The sequence below is a fragment of the Bombina bombina genome, chromosome 3, assembly GCF_027579735.1.
Source record: "Bombina bombina isolate aBomBom1 chromosome 3, aBomBom1.pri, whole genome shotgun sequence".
NCBI classification, from domain to species: domain Eukaryota; kingdom Metazoa; phylum Chordata; class Amphibia; order Anura; family Bombinatoridae; genus Bombina; species Bombina bombina.
The window spans coordinates 1,066,057,843-1,066,080,377 of NC_069501.1; the positions used below are offsets into that span (position 1 = coordinate 1,066,057,843).

General features: G+C 39.2%; 1 protein-coding gene across 1 annotated transcript in view; it reads left to right on the forward strand.

Moving 5' to 3' along the window:
• Positions 1 to 22,535, forward strand: part of LOC128652619 (keratin, type II cytoskeletal cochleal-like) — a 64,218-nt gene that overhangs the window by 29,683 nt on the left and 12,000 nt on the right. Inside the window, exon 7 of the mRNA XM_053705551.1 lies at positions 22,382 to 22,507. Within this exon, the coding sequence (XP_053561526.1) occupies positions 22,382 to 22,507 (126 nt within the window). The remainder of the gene's footprint in view (positions 1 to 22,381; positions 22,508 to 22,535) is intronic.

A 22,535-nucleotide genomic window follows, 5' to 3' on the forward strand; every position in this document is an offset into this window, starting at 1 on the left:
TCCCTTTAAAAAGGAATATTATTTGTCTGTTCAAATACACTACTGCCCCCTTTCTATATCAGGCAGCATGAAAATCTGCTTGTATATATTTTTTTAAGAATATATAATTCATGCCATCATTATGTCACATGCATATTCCATGCCAAAACACAATAATAAGTTTCACATTGTACAGACAGTCATTGAGATTCATCTGAGTGCCTATATAGATACCATATCCTCATTTCAGAATAGTTTACAGATTCAAACACACTTCGAGGTATATTGAAAACATAATCAATTTTAAATGCGTTGATTTGATGTCAGGATGTATGAGATGTTAATATATTTCTTTTACATTTTCAGATGGATCCACCACTTCTGGTCATCTGGATTCCGCCCCTGCCCAGTCACAGACCCCTCCCCGTGCACACACCCCTGACCATGGCCACACCTCTGCACACACCCAGAGCCCTTCCCATCACCAAACCCATGACCATGCCCCGACCACTGCCAGCCCTTCCCATATTTCATATCCTGTCCCTCCCAAAAAACGCCCATACACCCCCCTTCGCCGCTCTCCCCGTATTCTGGCCCGTACAGCTGCCCAGACCCAAACTCCCCACTCCCCAGCTGTACGGCCTACCCTGGAGCAGCAGCTCACCACTCCCCAAGCCATTCCCATCCCTCCCCGAGCCAATCCCATCCCTCCCCCCTGTTTAAACCTTCATTGTCCTGGGTGTCAGATTGTCCTTCCCAGGCACAGCTGTAAGTATCATTCTAAATACACTTTATAAGATACTTAAAGGTACAGTGAAGTTAAATTGCTTAAATTGTGATTCAAATCCAGCATGCAATGTTAAGCCAATGTATAATAGAATACTCTTATGAATTATTCGTCATTCTCTTGATATATTTATTGAAAACAACTTATTCCTATAATTAGTTTAAACAATAAAATAAATGTGGCCATCATTTCTTTATTGTTGGATGAATGTATCCATCAACCAGCATGCACAAACAAGGTTCATCAACAAATATTGGCTTCCATAAAAACCAACATTCTTGCATTCAAAATATAGCTTGACAATTAAAACATATAATGAATATGTGTAATTTCTAAAGATTTGTCATGTCATGCTCTATCTGAATCAGTCCATTAAATATTTAGGTTCAGTGTCCCTTTAATTGGATATCACTACATATACCAAACACCACTACTTGGATACAAAATTTTATGTCCAAATGTGGATACATTATCTCTTGTCTAACCCAGTGGGAATGTAATTTCTTCTGGTTGCTATGTTTACACAGCTTGTCCTCAATGCCAAAATGTTTAAGGATATGTGTGCCTACCACAGTCTAAATTGAATTTTTAAATTGCTAATGTAAGTACAATGTAAATCCTTTAACAAGATTTGATACACTCAAGCTGTATAAGTGGATCATCTAAAACCAATTAAAGGGTTCAACATGTTTGAGTAACATGAGCCTTTAATGATTTCTGTCTGTCTGAATAACCTAATTCATGTGTAAAGAATATATGAAAAATAATTGATGTAAAAAATTATTTGTCTTTATGATGACAATGTATGTATTAAAATCTTTTATTCTGTTGTGTAATTATCCTTAATATTAATTTTTATTTTATTTTAGGCTGTGACTCAGCATGGCTCATGCTAGAAGGGATAGCAAGAGTAGAGCAGGCCGTGTTGAGGAACGCAGCTGTCCTGAGAGGGATGAACGACACCATGCAGGCCCAGCTCCGGGTTCAGGACTTGACTCTGCGTGAAATTATGCAATTACGTTCAAGGCCTGAATCTGGAGCTGGACATGCACAGGACAATGAAGAGGATGACCAGTAAGTGGAGGATCTGGATATGCTCCATGGTGGCAGATAATAATCCTCTGTCCACATGTTGAATTTGTATTTATATTGTTGCCATTTGGCCTTTTTATCAGTTTTTTGTTGTGCCTGTTGCACTCTTTTACCTTGTCATGTGTCTCCAATGGGGCTATGCTGGCCCTTGGCAACTCTCTTCATGGACTGTGATGCACTGTGTTACCTTGCCATGTGTCTCCAATGGGGCTATGCTGGCCCTTGGCAACTCTCTTCATGGACTGTGATGCACTGTGTTACCTTGCCATGTGTCTCCAATGGGGCTATGCTGGCCCTTGGCAACTCTCTTCATGGACTGTGATGCACTGTGTTACCTTGCCATGTGTCTCCAATGGGGCTATGCTGGCCCTTGGCAACTCTCTTCATGGACTGTGATGCACTGTGTTACCTTGTCATGTGTCTCCAATGAGGCTATGCTGGCCCTTGGCAACTCTCTTCATGGACTGTGATGCACTGTGTTACCTTGCCATGTGTCTCCAATGGGGCTATGCTGGCCCTTGGCAACTCTCTTCATGGACTGTGATGCACTGTGTTACCTTGTCATGTGTCTCCAATGAGGCTATGCTGGCCCTTGGCAACTCTCTTCATGGACTGTGATGCACTGTGTTACCTTGCCATGTGTCTCCAATGGGGCTATGCTGGCCCTTGGCAACTCTCTTCATGGACTGTGATGCACTGTGTTACCTTGTCATGTGTCTCCAATGAGGCTATGCTGGCCCTTGGCAACTCTCTTCATGGACTGTGATGCACTGTGTTACCTTGTCATATGGCTCATATATTCCTTATTTTTACAAGATTATTTATAAACGTTGTGTATGTTTTCTTACATACTAATAAAATAAATTTTATTTCACAAATCTTTGTCCTCATTCTTCCTGTTATTTTTTGCAAGCTCTAGTTTATGTTGTTTATCCTTAAAGGGACCTAACAAATCTATTTGTTATAATGAAATCATATATGTAAGACAATAGTAAATGACTTTAAGATTAACATCTCCAATGTAATCTTATTATTTGTGTTTATATTATTTTCTCTTAGCTCTATCATTGCCTGATTATGATTAGCAGAGTAATTTCTTTATATATGTATATATATTTTTGTATTTGTGTATATATGTATATTTAAATGTTCATATCCATGTGTGTATTTATAAACTCTGCATGAATTGATGCACCTTTACCAAATGATCTGAGTATTGATACAATGATATAATCCCTTTAAAGTGTTCATTTTATTTAAATAGTATTGACTATGTGTATGCTCTTTTTAAAAACAAAATAATGTCCCTTTAAGTGATGTTGATCACTATTGTAAATGAATGTATTTCCATTTGTAAAGCGTTTTTGTCCTTTTTACAAGAACAAGGACATATAGTTTTATTAATAAACAATCTTATTGTAATGTTGACAGCACCTGTATTTCATTTTCAAATCTATATTATTGTCAAAGTGTAACCAAATCAATCTCTGTGTGTAATACAAATAATGTAGATGATGAATATTAGTTAACTAATATGTTAACAAAATACATCTCCTCCCATATATGGCTATAGGTAGGCTGACCATAATTAAACTTGAATAAATGACACGTTTAATCAATACATGTATAACTATTGTTATTCAACAACAATCCAAAGATATCTTAAAACATCAATGGCATATGTATTTCTCATGTGTATCTTTTAAATGTTAAAGATATACACCATAGCTATAGTTCAAGGGACAGTCAAGTCCGAAAAGATGATTCATAATTTGGTGACATTCCTAGATAGCAATCTACACACATACTAGTTCCTAAAATATAAATACGTTTCTTAATGATATGCCAAGATGTCACTGAGTCCTTGTATTGTCTGCGGTTTTTCAGCGATCTCGGATGCGCCATGTTGCTTAAGACGTCACCTGCCAGGCTGTCCAATGATTCCTTGTATTGACTGACGTTCTTACGTGATCAGGAATATGCCTTTTATTGGATTGCGTTTTGACGCAATCAAGGATGCGCCTTTTTTTTTTGGGCGTTCTTACGTGATCAATAATGTGCCTTTCATTGGATGGCGTTCTTACGTGATCAAGGAAGCGCCATGTTAAGACGGCACATGTAAAGTTAAAAAAACGTGTGATTGGATTGCGTAGTCCCGCAATATTTGTGCACGTTAAAAACGTTTGTGACTGCATGCAATTTTAAAAAGCTTGCGAATATGTATTATTTGCATCATGTTACATTGTTGACCCGTAGCTGATAAAGACCAACACATTCTCTTTTGCTGGATGTCTGGTTGAATCAACGAACGAAAGCAAAATGTTTTCATGCATAGGATATTTCTAGGCAAGTGCAAATCTCTACAGTCCATGTTTAATATGTTTGTCAACAATGTTCCTTTTTCTTAAAAATTAATGTTGTGTTTAATGTTGAACATATCTAATTAATAAATATGCGCTATTGTGTTTGAATAAAGTAATCAATATGCATTTATCATATGCTAAATATATGATGCCGACTTCTTCTAAATGTAATTTCGTTGTATATTTTATGAAAGGTTCATTAGACACTCACATTATAAATAAAAATATTTGATTTTGTCTCTAGTTAGATAGTCCATTGTTTAACCAATAGGTTTATTTTGTCTTGTGTTGTAAGAAAATGTAAGTAATTTTCTTACTCCTCGCAAAGCCAATGAGTTTCATGTGAGTACCATCTCCAGCTTTGTCCAGTTTGTGTAAAGGTTCTTTTCATATGTTAATGATGGGGTATTGTGTTTTACGGTTGTAATGGTGGTTCATCTATATTTAAAATATAGCTAACCCTATTTTATTTGCAAGTGTTTGAAGCTTTTTAATATTGCTATCAGTATATGTTAATCTTGTTGTTTGTAGTAGTGTCTATTACATACAGTTATGTAAAAAATATAGGATACTGTCCCTTGAATGCAAATGTTGTTTTTTTGTATCATGTATGAGATCCACATAGTTTAATCTTCAAATATATTTTTGTTAGCATATTTCACCCCCCCACTCCTAAAAGGACTTTAAACCATATTCATTGTTAAAATAAAAATAGTTACAATAAAATATTAACACAATAATGTCTCTTAAAGAAAATAGACTTTATTTAACACGTCAATATAAATGTGATTTTCAAATATTTTTTTTGACAAAGTACATGTAGATATAGCAACAAGCTTAAAATGTGTTAGCATATGTAATGTTGTTAAAGGGACAGTTTCGAAAAAAAAAATTTTTACATTATTCGAAAAGTCAATTCTGTAATAACAAGGATATCAAATGTTTCTCAACAATTGAACATTTGCTATCTAAATTTGCTATCTAAACCTATGAGGTTGGTGTGCTCATTTCTTAAATCTTGAAGAGTGCTTGTAATCATTATACAATTTGAGCACTAGAGGGCATTTGGATAGCATTTGTATATGTAAAATCTTGTGCTCATACAGCATATTATTGACCATGTATTGATCATTGATATCTAAAATGTTGTTATGTCAGAACAACAAATAAGTGGTCATTTTTCATAGTCATAGATACAAGGGTAAGCACATAAGTCACACATGTATTTCTCCATGTTTTGTTGTTTCAAACTTTATAATGCGTAATACAGTGTTTTCTTTGTAATCAATAATTTTCTGACTGTCCCTTTAAGCTGTGTTATTGGCATTCAAACAGTAATATGCCATCATGGATAATTGTTATGGTAATTTAGTTAGCGATTCGGGAAACAGTTTGGACATCACATCACAGAAACCAATCAATATCATGAACAAGGATAGGTATGTGATGATGTGGTTTTCACACACTTATAACCCACACTCTGCAAAGAATCTTCCTCCATGGACCCGGTCCCATAGAAGTCGATTATATACAGAGTGTGGTCCACAAGTGTATGAAAACCACATCATCACATACCTATCCATTACCCAAAAAAAATAATTTAAGATGGAAAAAAATACTTACTTCCTCTTCCTTCCCCTCTTCTCACGGGGCTGAGGCTCTGGGAGAGGCAACTGCCGACTCCGAAGAGTCCTCCTTGGAGCTGTTGTGGGAGGAGTGGAAGGAAGAGTACTGGGACGACCAAGGTGAGGAGTAGATGGCTGAGGAGGAGGAGGAGAAGATGGCTGAGGAGGAGGAGGAGAAGATGGCTGAGGAGGAGGAGGAGTAGATGGCTGAGGAGGAGGATGAGATGGGCCGGCAGGAGGAGATGGCCCAGCAGCAAGAGGCCCAGCAACAAGAGGCCCAGCAACAGGAGGTAGACCAGCATGCGCCTCCCGGAATAATGTGAACATTTCCTGATGAAGATTGAACATTCTTGTTTGTCCTTCTTGTATTGTATTCAGTATACTGATTATTTCGTTTTGGCCTTGAATTATTTGATTCTGCCCATCAAGTATTCTGCGTCGTCCTTCTATGTTTTCTATCCGGGAGGTACGCATCTGGTCTATGTACTCCAGTAGAACCCGCACCTCCGCTATTTCTTCTTGTTGTGCCTGTTGAACCCGTGCACGGCGGGGTGCCCGTGCACGGCGGAGTGCGGGTCTTTGAGGGACCTCGGGTTCCGCGGCTTCAGCGGCATCCTCCTGTGCTTCCGGGGCCTCTTGATCATCTCCCGTGCGCTGTTCGTCACGGGGGGCCTCTTCCCTCCGAAGTGGGAATTCCTCACCACCACTCTCATCCCGGGGAGATGCAGGAGGCTGTGCTGCCTCGTCCCCAGACTCTGTATATTAAAAAAAAAATAAAAAAAGAAATGTATATATTAGCATATTTGCAAATAAAGGTTTAAATGACTTAGCTTACGATACAATTACAAATGCAGAATCATTAATCCACTTTGAAATCTAACAAACAATCAATACGATTTCCGCTTTTTCTAAACAGTGTTTGTGATATCTGGTCAATGTGAATGTTTTTGCGTTTGTTTTCAGTCTGTTTAAATGCACACCTAACCTATAGCCTAGATACTGATGTAACCGCTAAGTAATAGAATGCGTGTAAACAGCGTAATAGCATTAATCGGATCCTTAACACATGAAACCCAATGTTTTATCTTTCATGATTTATAAGCATACATTTAGTATCAACTTTCGAATGTACTTTTGTTATCTAATTAGCTTCATTCTCTGGATATTCTTTGCTGAAAAGCATATCTAAATATGTTTATAAGATTCTGATTGTTAGCTGAATATAGCTGCCTCCTGTGATTGTTTCACCGTGTGCATGGCTATTTCTTCATTAAAATATATCTCAAGAATGAATCAAATTATGTAATATAAGTACATTTGAATGTTTTGTCAAATTGTATTCGCTACCTCAATCATGAAAGTAAATGTTTGCGTATAGTGTCCATTGAAATACATTCGTATGTGAAATTATTGTTCAATGAGCTTACCGTCAGATGAGAGTGGCAGGTTCCCGGTATCGATTCCTCCGATACCGACTACTTCCACCTCGGAGATGCTGGGCCGCAACATTTCCTCCCATCTGCAGTACTCCATTTCAAGGGCAGGGCCGCCACCGGTCCCTGCGGCATGTCGGGCCTCCAGGCTTAACTTTTTTTTAAGTTCAAGTTTACAGTCCCGGTACCGATGTTTGATGGAATCCATATCCCGGTTCCGGCAACCCACTGCATTGACTGCATTCCGAATCTCGTTCCAGAGCCTCCTCCTGTCAGTCGGGGTAGTCTTCTGGTGCTGCAGCATCCTATACCTGGCCATATAGGCCTCTACGAGGGCCTCCTTCTCCTCCATCGTAAACCTTGCCTCCCTAGTCGCCTTGGCCTTCCCCTGTGACGATGCCCTCTGTTTCCCGGACTGTGAAGCCCTACTCTGACCGCCACTGGGCCCAGCCACTTGGTCATCTTGAACCAAGTGGCTGGGTCCACCCACCGCTTCCACCCCCACTTCCTGCCCCCCTTCCTGCCCCCCTTCCTGCCCTGTTCCTCTCCCCCTCCCTCTACCTGTCCCCTGCCTGGCCTCCATCTCCTCCCTAAACTAAACCCCAAATAATCAAAAAAAAGTGAGTGTGATGAAATGAAAGGGGGTCAAAATAAAGAACTAAAAAGACAAAAAAGGTGCTTAAAGTGTGAGGGATGTAAAAAAAAACAAAGAGGGTAAGGAGTATTTAAATAAACGAAAAGAATAAGACTAAAAGGAGGATATGTAAACTAAATGTAACTAGGGGATGGGTATGGGATGGGTATGGGGTATGGGATAAGAGTAAATGGGATGAAAGGGAATGGGACTACAAGGAATGGGGTATGGAGTGTAGTATGAGGGGGTAGGGGGTATGGAGTGTATGTAGTGTTATTGATAAGTGTATGTATGTATTGAATGTGTTTGCGTGTAAATGTGTTAAGTGTACAGATAAATCACTCGCTCGCTAACTAACACTACTTCTAATTCTCAATAACAAACACTCCCACTAACGCTCACTAACTACCACTAACTGACGCTCACACTAACAACTATCACTAATAACTCCCACTAACTCACTCACGCTCCCACTAACAGACTCTCTCCCACTCCCGCTAACTCCCACTAACTCACTCACTCTCTCACGCTAACACTACCAACTGACTATCTCACGCTAACACTACCAACTGACTCTCTCACGCTAACACTACCAACTGACTCTCTCACACTAACACTAACTCACTCTCAAAAAATCGCAAAATCTCTATTCTTAAATCTCCAAAGACCCACCAGCAACACAGTCAAAGAAGCCCTGCTTGTGTGGTGCTTATATACCCTGTGTAAATGTTTAATGATGTCCCAATTTCCATTGTAATTAGTGTTCAGGTGTGCTTTATTAGCAATTAATATTATTGCAATGTGTATTAGGTGTGTTAATTTGCGCATGCTCATTTTGAGTTGGTATTTGTGGAATGTGTAGAATGCGATGATGTCATAGTGGTCGTTTTCTCTAACATTGTCCAATAGTATTCTTTTTAAATGTGAATTTGCGATGGTGTGTTCTTCGTGAAGTGTTGTATATGTATGTTTTTCATAATATATAATGATATTGAATGCGATTTTTTTTTTAGTGTATGTATATATTTTTTAATCCTTGTTGTTATTGTGCGATTTTCCGCATCTTAAAGTATATGCGTATTCCCCGTATAAATAGTATTAAAACTTCCCCCGCTTGTGAATGTGTGATGCTATGCTTGTGTGCTTTGTTGATTGATTGATGTTGTGACATTTGCGGCGTGTTATTGTTGTGCATGATGTGGTATGCGTCATATGACCGAGCTGTGCGTATTTCTCGCGAGATCGAGTGTTAGGTGAAAAAAGCTATTTTTTGCCTTTCCCATTGATCTCTATGGGAGACTGTCTAACGCGGGCAGGATTACGCGTGTGACATACACGCGTTAGGAGCATCGTTAGATGGTCTTATATTAACTCTAAATACCGGAGTCAAACAATGCCGTGCGTTAGACATAAAACACGCGTGGCGTTAACAGCCCATCTACCGCCGAACTCTAAATCTAGCCGTAATTGTTTTTAAATGCCAAGAACCACATAACCTGTCTTTAATATTTACTTGAAAGAACACAGAGTGCAAAAAGAAATGCTCTAATGGGGGAGGGCATATTATTATTTAACTATTGTGTGCATATACTATGTATTTAATGCCTGCAAATGGTTAAACACAGTTTGTCAGCTCCAGAGCAGCAGTGCATTACTGGGGGCTAGCTAACTACATCAGGTGAGCCAATGTCAGGAGGCATATGTATGAAGCTACCAATCAGCAGCTAACTCCCAGTAAAACATGTCTGCTCCCGAGCCTACCTAGGTATGGTTTCCAACAAAGGATACCAAAATGACAAAGTACGTTTATTAAAATAAATAAATGGTAAAGTCACCTATTAAGTGCAGATGTCAACATGTGGGGGTGCTTTCAGAGCTCATTGCTGCCCCCTCTGCACTTATCCCTGGTGGTCTAGGGCTCTGGCACCGCCCTTGCAATCCGGATGAAGTCACCAAGTAGCAAAAGATGGCTTAAAGGGACATGAAACCCAATTTTTTTATTTATGATTTAGAAAGAGTATGCAATTTTAAACAACTTTCCTTTTTACTTCTATTATCTAATTTGCTTCATTCTCTTGATATACTTTGTTGAAAAGCATATCTAAATAGGCTCAGTAGCTGCTGATTGGTGGTTGCACATAGATGACTCGTGTTATTGGCTAACCCATGTGCATTGTTATTTCTTCAACGAAGGATATCTAAAGAATGAAGCAAATTACAAAATAAAAGTAACTTAGAATGTTGTTTAAAATTGAATTCTCTTTTGAATCTTGAAAGAAAGGTTATGAATTTCATGACCCTTTAAGGGTGCTGGATAGAAGGGTTGGTATTAAAACCCCTGGATCTCAGCTCTCTTAATCCTTAGAAACTCCTAAAACCCACCATTTGAAAGCTAATCACCCACTCTTTCAATTTTAAGTACTTTTTCTAAAATTAAAAAAGAATAAAAAACACTAGTTTTAATGTATGTATATATATATATATATATATATATATATATATACACACACACACACACACCCTTATAACAGGCCATCAAACACACCTAGAGGCCACCAAAACCCCTTGTTTTAATTCCACTTGGCCCCTTTTAAAAATAATGCCCCTATAGGGCCCGATCACATATGTGGTGTCGGCCGCAAAATCCAGCGTCACCTGTTTTTAGTTGAATCTAGCGATCACACATATATATATATACGGCGCCGCATACAAGTTAGGCACGTATATTTCACCCATTGCCCGCTGTTTTTACATAGAATTGGCGTCGGAGGTCGGTATCACATATTCAGTGCAAGGACTTATGCACGGAGAATTGAGAAATTTTACTCAATATTATTATTATTATCGATTATTTGTAGAGCGCCAACAGATTCCGCAGGGCTATAAACAAAGGCGGAGTAGAGGGGGTGGTAGAGGGCCCTGCCAAGAGTCGCACTGTTGTAGTCAGCTCTTAAGAAGGTGATCTACAAACAGCTGGACTCTTAGGCTTACATGCTAAGGGGGTTCAGGGGATAACAATGGAGGAGAGGAACTGGTATAAAGAAAGGTTAGTGTAGGTTGTATGCATCCCTGAACAGTAGAGTCTTTAGGGAGCACTTGAAGCTTTCAAAACTAAGAGAGAGTCTTGTGGAGTGAGGCAGAGAGTTCCAAAAGATGGGAGCCAGTTTGGAGAAGTCCTGTAAACAGGAGTGTGATGAGGTGACAAGAGAGGAGTAGAGGAGGAGCCCATGAGCAGAGTGAAGGGGATGGGAGGGAGAGTATCTGGAGACAAGGTCTGAGATATAGGGGGAGCAGTGTGGTTGAGGGCTTTGTATGTCAGAGTGAGAATTTTGTGTTTAATCCTAGAGGCAAGAGTAGGCAAGTGAAGGGATTGGCAGAGAGGTGCAGCAGATGAAGAGCGACGTGTAAGGAAGATGAGCCTGGCAGATATTCACCTCGCCACAGATAGGCAGACTCAGCAAGCCTTGTACTGATTTTGAAAGTACCATAACTCCACGGAAGCCTTAACAAACACCTAAGGCATGCACACTATCCACTCCTAATCTGCTATCCCCCCCCCCCGCAATAACTAAAAAAAGTATTAAACTCTAAACTGCCAAGACCCACAATGCAATCTACCTATTAACCCCTAATACCCCAACCCCCACATCTCAAACTACCTAATAAAAGTATTAATACCTAAACCGCCAACCCCCCACAATGCAATCTACATTATTACACTATTAACTTCTAAACTGCCAACCGCCCATTACGCAATCTACCTACATAATTACAATTAACCTCAAAACAGCAAACCCCCACAATGCAAAGTATCTAATTAAACTATTAATCCCTAATCTGCCAACCCCTCACAATGCAAAGTATTAATCTAATAACTAAGCCCCTTAACCTAACACCCCCTAAGTTAACCCCAATTAAAATAAACTAACACAAAATAACAAAAGTAATAACTACCTTAAGAATTAATTAAAAATTAACAAAACTTAAAAAATAAATTACTTTTAAAAAAAAACTAACATTATCCAAAATAAAAAAATCCTAAAATTACATTAAAATAAAAAAAGCTAAGATTACAAAAATAAAAAGCTAAGATTACAGAAAAATAACAAAATAAATTATCCAAAATAAAAAAAAACCCTAAACAATAAACTACCAAAAGCCCTTAAAAGTGCCTTTTGAAGATAACAGCTCTATTAGGAAAAAAGAATACAAATTACCCCCTAACAGTACAACCGCCTACCCACCTAACCCCCCAAAAATAAAAAAAAACTAACTAAAAAAAAAACAACTAATCTACCTATTGCCCCTAAAGAGTCATTTGTATGGACATTGCACTTAAAAGGGCAATCGGCTCTTTTACTGCACATGAAAATAAAAAAAACCTAATCTAAACCCCCCCCCCCCCAAAAAAAAAAACTAACACTAACTCCCAAATAGGTACTCACCATTGATGAAGTCCGGACATCCATCTTCTTCCAAGCGATGAAGGTCTTCCAGACGGCAAAGGTCTTCTTCCATCGCGGCACCATCTTCCATCTTCATCCCGGTGGAGCAGAGGCGGCGCGGTCATCCGACATGGAGTTCCTCTTCATTCAACAGTCCACCACACACTGAGGATTGAATGCAAGGTACCCCTTTTGTATTGGGGTAACTTGCATTCCTATTGGCTGAAAATATGAATAGTCAATAGGATGTAAGCAGCTCTCATCCTACTGGAAGATTTGAAATTTTTAGCCAATAGGAAGATATTTGGGGCCTGGAAGAATATGGATGTCCGGACTTCATCAATGGTGAGTACCTATTTCGGGGTTTAGTGTTAGGTTTTTGTTCTTTATGGGGTGTTTTTTTTTTTAGATTAGTTTTTTTTTTTTCATGGGCAGTAAAAGAGCTGATTGCCCTTTGAAGGGCAATGCCCATACAAATGGGTAGATTAGTTTTTTTTTTAGTTAGGTTTTTTTTATTTTGGGTTGGTTGGTTGTGGGATTGTACTGCTAGATGGTACTTTGTATTTTTTTTTCCTAAAAGAGCTGTTATAGGCTCTTTTAAGGGCTATTGGTAGATTATTGTTAGATTAGGTTTTTTTTTATTTTGGGGTGGCTTTTTTGTTTTTAGGGGGTATTAGATTAGGAATCATTTATTTTATAATCTCTGATGAAGCGCATATACGCATGCGCGAAGCGTGCCGGATAAGGAATCAACCTTTTGTTAACCAAAGCCTGAATCCAATAAACTAATGGATATACTATGAGACTCAGTGCTTTCCTTTCCTCACCTTATTTATTTTTTGTAATGTTAACTTTTTTTTTAATTTAATGTAATCTTACGGCTAGATTACGAGTTTTGCGGTACGAGCTGCTCGGTACTAACTTGCAAGTTATTGTCACGGCTCACTTACCTACAGCGCTGGTATTACAGGTTTACAAAAACCCGGCGTTAGCAGGCAAGAAGTGAGCATAGAGCAAAATTGAGCTCCATACCGCACTCCAATGCCAGGGCTGCGGTGAGCTGCGGTAAGCTGGTTTTACGTGCTCGTGCACGATTTCCCCATAGACATCAATGGGGAGAGCCAGCTGAAAAAAGCCTAACACCTGCAATAAGGAAGCGTAGAGCTCCGTAACACCGCCCCATTGATTCCTATGGGAAAAGAACATTTATGTTTACACCTAACACCCTAACATAAACCCTGAGTCTAAACTAATCTAATCTGCTGCACCCGACATCGCCGACACCTACATTATACTTATTAACCCCTAATCTGCCGCCCCCAACATCGCCGACACCTACATAATGTTATTAACCCCTAATCTCCTGCCCCCAATGTCGCCGCAACCTACCTACACTTATTACGCCCTATCTGCCGCGCCCAATGTCGCCGCCACTATACTTAATTTATTAACCCCTAAACCTAACCCTAAGTCTAACCCTAACACTCACTAACTTTATTGTAATTAAAATAAATCTAAATAAAGCCTACTATTAATAACTAAATAATTCCTATTTAATACTAAATACTTACCTGTAAAATAAACCCTAAGCTAGCTACAATATAACTAATAGTTACATTGTATCTAGCTTAGGTTTTATTTTTATTGCACAGGCAAGTTTGTATTTATTTTAACTAGGTAGAATAGTTACTAAATAGTTATTAATTATTTACTAACTACCTAGCTAAAATAAATACACATTTACCTGTAAAATAAAACCTAACCTGTCTTACACTAACACCTAACCTTACACTACAATTAAATAAATTACATAAATTAAAAACAATTAACTAAATTACAAAAAACCCCACTAAATTACACAAAATAAAAAAAAAATATCATATATTTAAACTAATTACACCTAATCTAATAGCCCTATCAAAATAAAAAAGCCCCTCAAAATAAAAAAAAATCTAGCCTAAACTAAACTACCAATAGCCCTTAAAAGGGCCTTTTGTGGGGCATCGCCCCAAAGAAATCAGCTATTTTACCTGTAAAAAAAAATACAAACAACCCCCCAACAGTAAAACCCACCACCCACACACCCAACCCCCCAAATAAAATACTAACTAAAAAAACCTAAGCTCCCCATTGCCCTGAAAAGGGCATTTGGATGGGCATTGCCCTTAAAAGGCCATTTAGCTATTTTTCCGCCCAAACCCTAATCTAAAAATAAAACCCACCCAAAAAACCCTTAAAAAAGCCTAACACTAACCCCCGAAGATCCACTTACAGTTTTTGAAGACCCGACATCCATCCTCAATAAAGCCGGCAGAAGTCCTCAACGAAGCGGCAGAAGTCTTCATCCAACCGGGCAGAAGTCTTCATCCAGAAGGCATCTTCTATCTTCATCCGGCGCGGAGCGGGTCCATCTTCAAGACATCCGGCGCAGAGCATCCTCTTCAATCGACATCTTCTTGAACAATGAATTCTCCTTCAAATGACATCATCCAAGATGGCGTCCCTTGAATTTCGATTGGCTGATAGAATTCTATCATCCAATCAGAATTAAAGGTGAAAAATCAGGAAATCAGGAAAAATTGGAAAGGTGTTCCAATTAGCCAATAGAATGCAAGCTCAATCCTATTGGCTGATTGGATCAGCCAATAGGATTGAAGCTTAATCCTATTGGCTGATTGCATCAGCCAATAGTATTTTTTCACCTTTATTCCAATTGGCTGAAAGAATTCTATCAGCCAATCGGAATTCAAGGGACGCCACCTTGGATGACGTAATTTAAAGGAGAATTCATTGTTCAAGAAGACGTCGATTGAAGAGGATGCTCCGCGCCGGATGTCTTGAAGATGGACCCGCTCCGTGCCGGATGGATGAAGATAGAAGATGCCGTCTGGATGAAGACTTCTGCCCGGTTGGATGAAGACTTCTGCCGGCTTCGTTGAGGATGGATGTCGGGTCTTCAAAAACTGTAAGTGGATCTTCGGGGGTTAGTGTTAGCTTTTTTAAGGGTTTATTGGGTGGGTTTTATTTTTAGATTAGGGTTTGGGCAGAAAAAGAGCTAAATGTCCTTTTAAGGGCAATGCCCATACAAATGCCCTTTTCAGGGCAATGGGGAGCTTAGGCTTTTTAGTTAGGATTTTATTTGGGGGGTTTGTTGTGTGGGTGGTGGGTTTTACTGTTGGGGGGTTGTTTGTATTTATTTTTACAGGTAAAAGAGATGATTTCTTTGGGGCAATGCCCCGCAAAAGGCCCTTTTAAGGGCTATTGGTAGTTTAGTTTAGGCTGGGGGGGGTTATTTTGGGGGGGCTTTTTTATTTTGATAGGGCTATTAGGTTAGGTGTAATTAGTTTAAATATCTGATAATTTCTTTATTATTTTGTGTAATTTAGTGTTTGTTTGTTTTTGTAATTTAGTTAATTGTATTTAATTTATGTAATTTACTTAATTGTAGTGTAAGGTTAGATGTTAGTGTAAGACAGGTTTTATTTTACAGGTACATTTGTATTTATTTTAGCTAGGTAGTTAGTAAATAGTTAATAACTATTTTGTAACTATTCTACCTAGTTAAAATAAATACAAACTTGCCTGTGAAATAAAAATAAAACCTAAGCTAGATACTATAACTATTAGTTATATTGTAGCTAGCTTAGGGTTTATTTTACAGGTAAGTATTTAGTTTTAAATAGGAATTATTTAGTTATTAATAGATTTATTTTATTTACATTAAAGTTAGTGGGGGGTTAGGGTTAGACAGGTTTAGGGGTTAATAAATTAAGTATAGTGGCGGCGACGTTGGGGGCGGCAGATTAGGGGTTAATAAATGTAGGTAGGTGGTTGGTGGCGATGTTAGGGGCGGCAGATTAGGGGTTAATAATATTTAACTAGTGTTTACGATGCGGGAGTATGGCGGTTTAGGGGTTAATATGTTTATTATAGTGGCGGCGATGTCCAGAGCGGCAGATTAGTGGTTAATAATTTATTTTAGTGTTGGCGATGTGGGAGGGCCTCGGTTTAGGGGTTAATAGGTAGTTTATGGGTGTTAGTGTACTTTTTAGCACTTTAGTTATGCGTTTTATGTTACAGCTTTGTAGCGTAAAACTCATAACTACTGACTTTCAGTTTAGGTTATGGATCTTAAAGTTTTAGGGTGTACCGATCCCTTTTTGGCATCCCAGGCAGACTCGTAATACCGGCGCAAAGGACGTCCCATTGAAAAAGGACTTTTTGAAAGCTGCGGTAGTTACGTTGCGTTACGGCCAAAAAAGTGTGCGGTGCCCCTAAACCTGTAAGACTTGTAATACCAGCGGTAGTGAAAAAGAGCCTTAACGCTGCTTTTTCACTCATACCGCAAAACTCGTAATCTAGCTGTTAGTTTTTATTTCATTTTACTGTAATCTTAGGCTGTTGTTTTTTTACTCTAATGTTAGGATTTTTATTTTAATGTAAAGTTAGGATTTTTTTATTTTTGGTAATTTTTAATACATTTTTAACGTAGTCTTTTTTTTATTTTATGTAATTATATTTAATTGGGGTTAACTTGGGGGGTGTTAGGTTAAGGGGCTTAGTTATTAGATTAATACTTTACGTTGTAGGACATTGGCAGATTAGGGGTTAATAGTGTAATTAGTTAGATTGCTATGTTGGGGGTTGGCGGATTAGGTGTTAATACTTTTATTAGTTAGATTGCGATGTGGGGGGTTGGCGGATTAGGTGTTAATACTTTTATTAGTTAGATTGCGATGTGGGGGGTTGGCGGATTAGGTGTTAATACTTTTATTAGTTAGATTGTGATGTGGGGGGTTGGCAGTTTAGGTGTTAATACTTTTATTAGCACTTGCCATGTGGAGGGATGGCGGATATAAGGGTTAATCACTTTTATTAGCACTTGCAATGTGGGGGGATGGCGGATATAAGGGTTAATCACTTTTATTAGCACTTGCAATGTGGGGGGATGGCGGATATAGGGGTTAATCACTTTTATTAGTAGTTGCAATGTGGGGGGATGGCGGATATAGGGGTTAATCACTTTTATTAGTAGTTGCAATGTGGGGGGATGGCGGATATAGGGGTTAATCACTTTTATTAGTAGTTGCAATGTGGGGGGATGGCGGATATAGGGGTTAATCACTTTTATTAGTAGTTGCAATGTGGGGGGATGGCGGATATAGGGGTTAATCACTTTTATTAGTAGTTGCAATGTGGGGGGATGGCGGATATAGGGGTTAATCACTTTTATTAGTAGTTGCAATGTGGGGGGATGGCGGATATAGGGGTTAATCACTTTTATTAGTAGTTGCAATGTGGGGGGATGGCGGATATAGGGGTTTTGATATGTCAGTTGTTGTTTTTTTAGGTGGGTTCGATTTTTACATTTATTTTGCACTTTTTTTGTTTTTAACTGCCATAATTCACTGGTGAAAATATGTGTATTTCCGCACATTTCTGAACGTCTCTGGTTTGTTCAACTTATGGCAGTATATTATCTGCCGGCGCAGTGCTGAACCCTACACCTCATATGTAATCTCGCCTATTTTGTTTATAGCCATGTGATCACTGTAGTAATAGTGAAAGTGATCACGTGGCATGTATAAATGTCCATTTATTCGCATAGAGGCTCATGGATGCGTCTATGTACAGATCAAAGTTAGATAACTATACCAAAAGGCCCTTATTTATATGACGATAACCCCTTCTTTTACTATAGAATTTAGGGGTGAAAACAGACACTATTGTTTATAACCTTGTATTTTCACATTTTTTGTTGCAGGTTTCTTACATGACATATACATAAAATAACTGTATAGTTTGAATCTGCTGCGTCTCCTGAAAAAAAGATAAAAGATAATGCAAGGGCTCCGCTGCTGGCTGCCAAACATTCCTCAGGCTCCTGACCTTTCCAGGATTTATCTTAATTTTAACCTCCTTACATTCAAAATTCATCGCAATTATTTCAATGACCACTATTGACTTCACATAACGCACAACTAGACTCATAGAAATTGAATGGATGGCATTACTAACCTGAGATACTCAACAGATGGAAATATACTCCCACCGGACCATCTTACTAACAGAAAGAGATACTGAACACCACAAACAAGGTACACTTAAACTAAAAAATAAAATAAAAACTCAACCCATGCACAAATTGAGTTTTGAATATGATCATCCATTTAGCAATGCTCAGATTTCATTTCTAAACACAAGAAAAACTAAATCGATTAAATCTATTTCACTAAAACACATTGGTTTTAAAACCCCTGCATGCTTTCTTATCTGTTATCTACAATGCAGCCTGAAGTGCAAAATCTCACACCTCACTCTGGCCTGAATCCTATAGAGCAGGGCAATGTAACCAACCCCCACTGCTAACAACCCTAAAAAAACTAGTTATTTTAACCCTTTCACTGCAGAGGGAATGACCACCTATACCCCCTCACATCTGCACTCCCTAAGACCCCAAAAAGCGGTTGCAGCACTCTGTCCCTCACTACTGGCTACCATAAAATCACTTTGCATTTTCAAAGGGACCGACAGGGGCTGTCATGGAGGAAAATTCTATATCCTGACACTATCACAGGTGCCCCACTACCCTGTCCACCCTCAAGCCCAATTGAAGTGATCCAACCTAAAAGCCACAAAAACAAAAAAATCTCTTTGTGTGATCCCCATTAGAAGACATGCTGTCTCCAAAGTACAGAGCAAAACTCAGAATCCCAAGACTGTCCTATCAATCATAGCAATCCTATGCAATGCCAGATCAATAAAGAACAAAACAGCTATTATTGCCGACCTTATTGAAACATGCGAATTAGCATGCGTCACAGAATCATGGTTAGATGAAAATGCAGGGCCTATTCTAGAGGCAGCTATTCCAGACAATTACACAGTGTTTCAACACCCGAGACAAGATGGCAAGGGAGACGGAGTTATGATCTGTGCAGAATCATCTTTAAATTCCAGACCAATATCAGTCCACAAAACCCAATCTTTTGAATGCGTAGCTGCCAGCCTCTCAATAGAGAAAGGATTCCGAATACTGCTAATATACAGACCCCCAGGAGATGGGAAGAGATTTCTTCAGGAACTCCCAGACCTTTTGGCTGGCTTAATCCTTGAACACCCCAGATGGCTTATATTAGTAGACTTCAACACTTGGATTGACAACACCATATCCCTGCTTGGGCAGGATCTCCTCAGCTTGATGAGTACACTCGGCTTCATACAAATCATCACCACTCCCACCCACAGAAAAGGTCATACACTTGATCTAGTGTTCCAGTCTGGACTAGAAGTGTCACCAATAACTGTAAACCCAGTTACTTGGTCAGACCACCACTCCATTCACTTCTCCATTGTATCACAATCAACCAGACACCAGCCTCAGAACCTGGTCAAACACCACTCATTAAAAGGGGTGACACCACTGGATGTAGCATCACATATGTATCTAGGTGAACTAATGGGCACCTGCGAAGAACCCAGCTCCTTAGTCCAAGTCTACAACAAAACCATGAGAGACACCCTAGAAAGTGTTGCACCAACTCACATACGCACTGTCAAAGCCCACAACAATGCACCGTGGTTTGATAGCTTCATCAGATAAACGAAAAGAACAGGATGTAAACTCAAGAGTTTAGCCCCATCAACTTTTCTCAGGATAAATGTGAAGCATTTGCGAACTTCTTCAGAGACAAGATTTCCTGAATCCGAACCGCTATCACAGCAGGCCAAACAGTTACACCCCAGAACCACTACAATGGAATGCCAGATTGCCCCAGTTTACGGTCCACTTTTACAAATGTGGATATAAAAGGAGTTAAAAACACCATACAAAAGTTGTACCCTACTACAACTCAGCTCATATCTGGATGAATTGAAACACTCGCCTCAACCCTCACAAAAATAGTGCAGTGTTCACTAAACACAGGAGACTTCCCATATCCTCTAAAAGAAGCTGGGGTAAAACCACTCCTAAAGAAACCTTTATTAGACCCAGACTGCAGGACTAATTACAGACCAGTATCCAAGCTCCCATTTCTGGGAAAAATAATTGAAAAAGTAGTGGCAACTCAACTGGAAGCCCATCTATCACGCCTGAACATATTCGATCCTTTCCAGTCAGGCTTCAGATGCCGCCACAGCACTGAAACAGCACTAGTCCGAATGCTAAATGATTTCCTCATGGCAAGAGACAAAGGTGATTACTCCATCCTAATCCTCCTGGATCTCTCAGCTGCATTTGACACCATTGACCATAGGATTCTAATAGAGCGCTTGCAGTCTAGGAGGCACAGTCCTTAACTGGTGAAAATCTTTCCTCTCTGGTAGATCACAGAGAGTAATAACAGGATCAAGCTCATCAGCACAGACAGAACTGGCCTGAGGAGTTCCACAAGGATCCATCCTGTCTCCCATGGTATTCACAATTTACTTACTACCACTGAGGGACATCATTAACCGACATGGCCTAAGGTATCATTGTTACGCTGATGACACACAACTCTACTTCTTCTTTGCTACAGATACTACAGACCCAGCCTGCCGCATAAACAGTTGCTTAACAGACCTCATAGAATGGATGAATGCTAGCTGTCTCAAAGTGAACCCGGACAAAACAGAGTTACTCTTGGTGAGGGAACCCCGGGCATCAAAAATATCCAACGATCACCCAACTGGCCTGGAGCTTGGAGGCTCTGAACTCATTAGTTCAGCAAAGGTACGAAACCTCGGAGTGCTGATTGAGGCTGGACTATCTTTTAAACAGCAGATTTCCTCTGTAATAAAATCTGCCTACTTTCATCTGAAAAACATAGCCAGGATACAACACTTAATTCCACCGGATGATATGCCAACATTAATCCATGCATTTATATCTTCTAGGCTAGATTACTTGGGCCTCCCAAAAAAAGAACTCCATCGCCTTCAGATGGTACAAAACGCAGCAGCCAGACTACTGACCAATCAAACTCGCTCCTGCCACATAACACCTGTTCTCCACTCCCTGCATTGGCTTCCAATTAAATGGCGAACATATTTTAAAATTGGCCTGCTGACCTTCAAAGCCTTAAACTACCAAGGCCCACAGTACATGAAAGAGCTCCTGACACCCTACATCCCATCCCGCTCACTTAGGTCAGCCAACACATCCCTCCTCTCAGTGCCAAGAATAAGGACAAACTCAGATTCCAAAGCATTCGGCCATGCTGCCCCTACTTTCTGGAACTCTTTACCGTGCGCAATCAGAGAGGCACCATCCTTACAGACTTTTAAAAAAAAAGCTAAAGCCCCACCTCTTCCATCAGGCATTTAGTCCGCTTATCTGACCTTCAGAAACTCCTATTTTTTATGTCTTTATGCTGGTATATTTGTAAAGTGCTTTGAGTCTCAAAGGGAGAAAATCGCCATATAAATCGCAAATTATTATTATTATTATTATTATTGTTATTATTATTATTATATATATAATATGTGCTGGTTCTCACTGAAAAATCGCCTACAGTAGGGAATAAATGTGAGCAGCATCTGCCCCCTCAGATTAATATTAATTTGCATGTCCCTTTAATGAAGTGCATCCAGTTTTTATTTCCCTTGACTTAAAGGGACCGGAAACCCCAACATTTTCTTTCATGAATTGGATAGAACAGTCATTTTAAAACAACTTTTCAATTTACTTCTATTATCAAATTTACTTCATTCTCTTGTTATCCATTGCTGAAAGAACAGCATTGCACTACTGGCAGCTAGATGAACACATCTAGTCATCCAATCACAAGGGACAAATGTGTGCTGGCGCCAATCAGCAGCAGCTCCCACTAGTGTAGGATATGTGGGTATTCTTTTTCAACATGGGATACCAAGAGAATGAAGCACATTTATAAATAGAAGTGAATCTAAAAGTATCTTAAAATGACATGCTCTGTATGAATCATGCAAGTTTAATTTTGACTTTCCTATTCCTTTAAACTGAAGCCCAACTGTATTCAATTTAATTATTCTGTATATTTTTTACATGTGTAACCACAGTTTGAAGAGCTACAGATCACTGCAGGTAGAACAGGAAATGACCTACAAGATGTGAATGAGCAGATCTTTCAGCTGAATCGATTTATTCAACAAATGAAAAAAGTAATAGAGCGCGTCACAGCACAGGTATGAAAAATATATTGTTATATTGCAT